Source organism: Sphaeroforma arctica (assembly GCF_001186125.1).
Source record: "Sphaeroforma arctica JP610 unplaced genomic scaffold supercont1.216, whole genome shotgun sequence".
In the NCBI taxonomy this organism is placed as follows: Eukaryota; class Ichthyosporea; order Ichthyophonida; genus Sphaeroforma; species Sphaeroforma arctica.
In genome coordinates, this window is record NW_014040342.1 from 51880 (window position 1) to 56051 (window position 4172).

The 4172-nt window shown below is 41.3% G+C and overlaps 2 protein-coding genes across 3 annotated transcripts in view; one reads left to right on the plus strand and one right to left on the minus strand.

Moving 5' to 3' along the window:
• The first annotated feature begins 525 nt into the window (after positions 1–525).
• SARC_04021 lies at positions 526–2577 on the plus strand. 2 transcript variants are annotated; one of them, XM_014302170.1, is made up of 2 exons: positions 526–572; positions 1148–2577. In XM_014302170.1, the coding sequence occupies exons 1-2, from the start codon at positions 541–543 to the stop codon at positions 2556–2558; spliced, it is 1443 nt and encodes a 480-aa protein (XP_014157645.1). In that variant the 5' UTR covers positions 526–540; the 3' UTR covers positions 2559–2577. The 2 variants fall into 2 exon arrangements, with proteins under 2 accessions (XP_014157645.1, XP_014157646.1); XM_014302171.1 differs by lacking the exon at positions 526–572 and having other exon boundaries at positions 976–2577.
• Positions 2578–3018: 441 nt separating this feature from the next.
• Positions 3019–4172, minus strand: part of SARC_04022 — a gene marked incomplete at its 5' end in the record, with an annotated part of 10886 nt that continues 9732 nt past the window's right edge. Inside the window, one exon of the mRNA XM_014302173.1 lies at positions 3019–3790. Coding sequence (XP_014157648.1) covers positions 3629–3790 — 162 coding nt within the window. The 3' untranslated portion in view covers positions 3019–3628. The remainder of the gene's footprint in view (positions 3791–4172) is intronic.

The following is a 4172-nucleotide window of genomic DNA, read 5'->3' on the forward strand; positions in this document are numbered from 1 at the left end:
ACTTTCAAGTTCCCAGACCCTAGCAACAGCAACTGTGTTTGCTTTTTGTTTAAAAAAAACCAAAACCAAAATCCTCAAAAGCAAAAAAAAGTAATTCGGATTTTGAAATCTGAAATGACTCAAATGAGTGAAATCACTATCAGTAAATATGTAACTACATATATAAATACTCACTCATTCCGACACATCGGTAATTCGGTACATACAAATGAACAATATTCTATATATATAAAATATCACAACTAAAAACGATTTTTAAAAGCCAAAAAATACCAATCAAAAACTAAGTTTTGGATTGAAAAACCCTAAAATTAAATTTTATCCTTCACTGCATATTGCGAAGCCTTCAGTCCCGACTCAGTCCCGAGCCTGGCCGCTCCCGCGGCAGGTTTGAACCTCGAGGTTTATCACTGCTACATACCAATACATTGGCTCTCCTAGGGGGGTAAAGTATCAAACAGTGCTTTTAATCTCCAGGGCGTCTCAGCAGTGATTTATCATTTTAACACAAGAGGAACTCCAGGAGGCGGAAGCTCACTCATGACTCAGCGCCCAGCGGGTTTCACTCTCAGGTATGAGTTACATGTAGGCTGTGTGTACGGTTTCCAGAGTCCAGATTAAGACTTTCTCCTGTTCCCTTCTCCAACATAGTCTACAGTCTACATCCGTCATATATACACTTCTAATTCTGGACTTCTGTCTGGTGTATTTACTATATACATGGACTGGTGATTGTAGTCCCTAAAGTCTGTACTTTTACACTTGCAAACTATGTATATGATTATATGTAGTTACTCAGGGACTCTCAGACTCCCATACAATACTTTGATTTATTGACTCCAGACTCCAGAGTTCAGACTCGACTCTGTAGGATCTTCGAGAAAAAATTCGTATTAAAAAAAAAAAAGGAATCTAAAGCCATACATAGTCTTCTAAATGAGACACTAAGCTGTTCATATTTCGCTAAGCAAACATGCACGCTTTGGGTTCAGTAACGACTACAAATAGTAGAATATCAATATAGAAAACAGCATACTAAACTTTCACGTCTCTCACGAGTATCAACCTATCTAACCTCCGCAATAATGGCACCACTTCTAAGTAACACGCTGCTACCCGCATCACTATCAATGCTCGACATCCCCAGCGACAATACGGTTTCCGAATATGAAACGGATGTGAAACAATTGGTCCAGGCCCTCAGCCCCCTTATAAGAAAGTCACCGAAGCAAATTGAGAGTCTTCTCTCATATTCACCTCGCAATAATGATACACATACGGCAGCAAACGCTCCAATTCTGCTAGTGCATGGGTTCTTCGGCGAGGGACAAGATTATTACTGGTGGAACGGAATGAAACACCATCATAATGTAATCGTCAGCGACATAGGCCCGATAAGCTCGCAGCACGATCGAGTATGCGAGCTTTTCTATCAAATGGTAGGGGGTACAGTCGATTATGGAGAAGAGCACTCGCAAAAGTGTGGACATGCTCGCTACGGACGCACATTCGAAACACCTGCTTATGCAGAATGGTCTTCTGAAAATCCGGTACACACCGTTGGTTACAGCTTTGGTGGAAACACAGCGCGTGCACTGCAGCAGTATCTGCACGAACAACGCTTCCCAGGATACGACACAGCCGCTGACTGGATATTTAGTCTCACTGCAATTGCAGCACCCCTCAACGGGTCGTCGATCGTTCATGATCTTGCAGGCCTAAGCACTAGTGAATCGAATTCATTTCGGGCGTTGGCTCCAGGTAAATTACTCGAAAGGGCTTTCCGACTATACGATTGGATGGATATTTCATTGCTCAGAAACAACTTTTACAATCCATACTTTGCACACTTTGGAAAAACTGGGCGAACTGAGGCCGATACCTGGAGTGAGTGGCTTTCTATGCTTGTTGCGTCCGTATGGAATACCCCCATGGAGAATTCTTACGATCATGGCTTGTATGACATGGCACCCGGGAAATGCTCTCGAATGAATGATAAGATGGTGGATGCTTTTGACTGTACTTACTACTTCAGCTTTACTAAAACGCTCACGAAAGAGTCGTCTTGGAATGGCATTCATATGCCCACTACAGCTACCCTTCTTTCACCCGTAGGAGCATTCCTAGGGATGCACAATTATGACGCAAAGTCATTGCAGACCATGTATCCGAGGTTGGACGTAAGTACTGAGGAGAAGGTATCGGCCATCAACAATGGATTACGCCGCAATGACTGCGTCGTGCCGACAGTGTTGCAAAGTCACCCTGGATTATGCTTCACTCATGCTGACCAGTCCGTAGAAGCTAGCAATTACCTCAATGGGCTAGTTGGAGGTCACGAGGACGGTACTGCGAAGTGTGCATGCGAGCATAAAGCTACCTTACAGGAACATGGGGATGATTTACAAACAGGGAAGTGGTACGTAACTGATTATAACAATATGGATCATGGTACGCTAGTGATGACTGTCTTTGACCTCAGCATTCAGAAAGAATTCTTCAAATCATTATACTTTAAATTGCGAACACTGCCGATGGCGTCTGAAGATAAACTATAGTTCCTTTTGAGAAGGCACCTAAATTTAATAAAAATAGTATTTGAAAAAAAAAACACTAACAATTGATACATAGCTATAGTGCAATAAATAGCAACCATCATGCGTTCGAAAAGTTGCAGATGCATTTGTAATTACAATGAGAATACAGTTACGACACAAAAAGCAGTTTTATAAAACATATTGACGTCATGCAAAATACTGAAAAGGTCGAAATTAGGGTATGTACATATATTTAATTAGCAGTGTCATTCTGCGCTTCCTTATCAGGACCAAAAAAAAAAAAGCCAATTTCGCTTCTTTTTCTATTCATTCTAAACCTACGCGTGGAACTCACGCTGTTGAGATACAAGTTGATGGTAAAGCCAGGGTTGTGGAAAAGATTTTATAGGAGCTAGCGAATGAGAACATGTACATGGTTTGTTCATGCTACAAGCAGTGGTAATGTCAGTCATATTATATTCTTGCTCGCTGATTACTCAGACTATATACAACCTATGAGGCGCATGGGTGGCAAGATATCGCTACGATGGTCATAGTGTGGTAGAAGCACATATTGCAGTTAGTCATATAGAGGGTGCTTTGTTGAGGCAGTAATTGTTCATGTTGAGTACATTTTAAGGGTAGAAGATGGATGGGCGCCGTAGCAGATACAACTAATATTATAACTGATACGGATTATTGGTATTTTCTGAGAATTGAAAGTGCACAGAGATGATTAATAAAAAAACGCAAATAGCGATAAGTCGTAAGCGTGCGGAATAGAAAGCAACCTCTGGTAATACACTAGGACCCAGAACTGTTCTTGGGGTTAGATGTCGCTGAATATGAAAATGTGAGTCACCGCGAAGAAAACTTCGATCGCCCCCATTCGGTCTTTTGGAAACTATATGCGGCGCGTATAGCGTGATTGCACTTGAGTACAAAGGCAAGCGGCCGTGTGTGCCATGTACAGTGTCCAGTTGATTCGGTGGCACGATTCTCCATAATATTATATGTTTAGAAGCTAGGCATTCATAATTATATGGACTGTCAGGTCCGAGTAAAGATCCGACTAGTCCACTAGGACATACTCATACTTCAAATCCTTCTTCACAGTCACTATCACCCAGCCCAGACAGTTCCATGGAAATCACGTTTGTCCTATCGACTACTTCTGTAGTGGCGCCCCTGCGGTCCATCTCTTCCTCCCAAGCACTGTGATTGATAGTGCGTCTTTTACTCGCACCAATTTTCTGCATGTACGTACCATCGTGAAAAAGAAAAGCATTAATTTCCAAGAGGTTGGGATAGAATTGAAGTATATTTTACGTACGTGTTATTACTCTCTCCCATACTACCACCCACCTGTAGACACACATATAAATATATTCACCCATACACACACACCCACACACACACACACACACACACATATATATATATATACGCACACGCACACGTACACACACAAGATATACATATATGTATATATACATACATACACACACACACACACACACACATATACATATATAGATATGATATATCTACACACATACACGCATACACACACACACATATATATATACATATATACATATATACATATATATATGTGTGTGTGCGTGTCTGTTT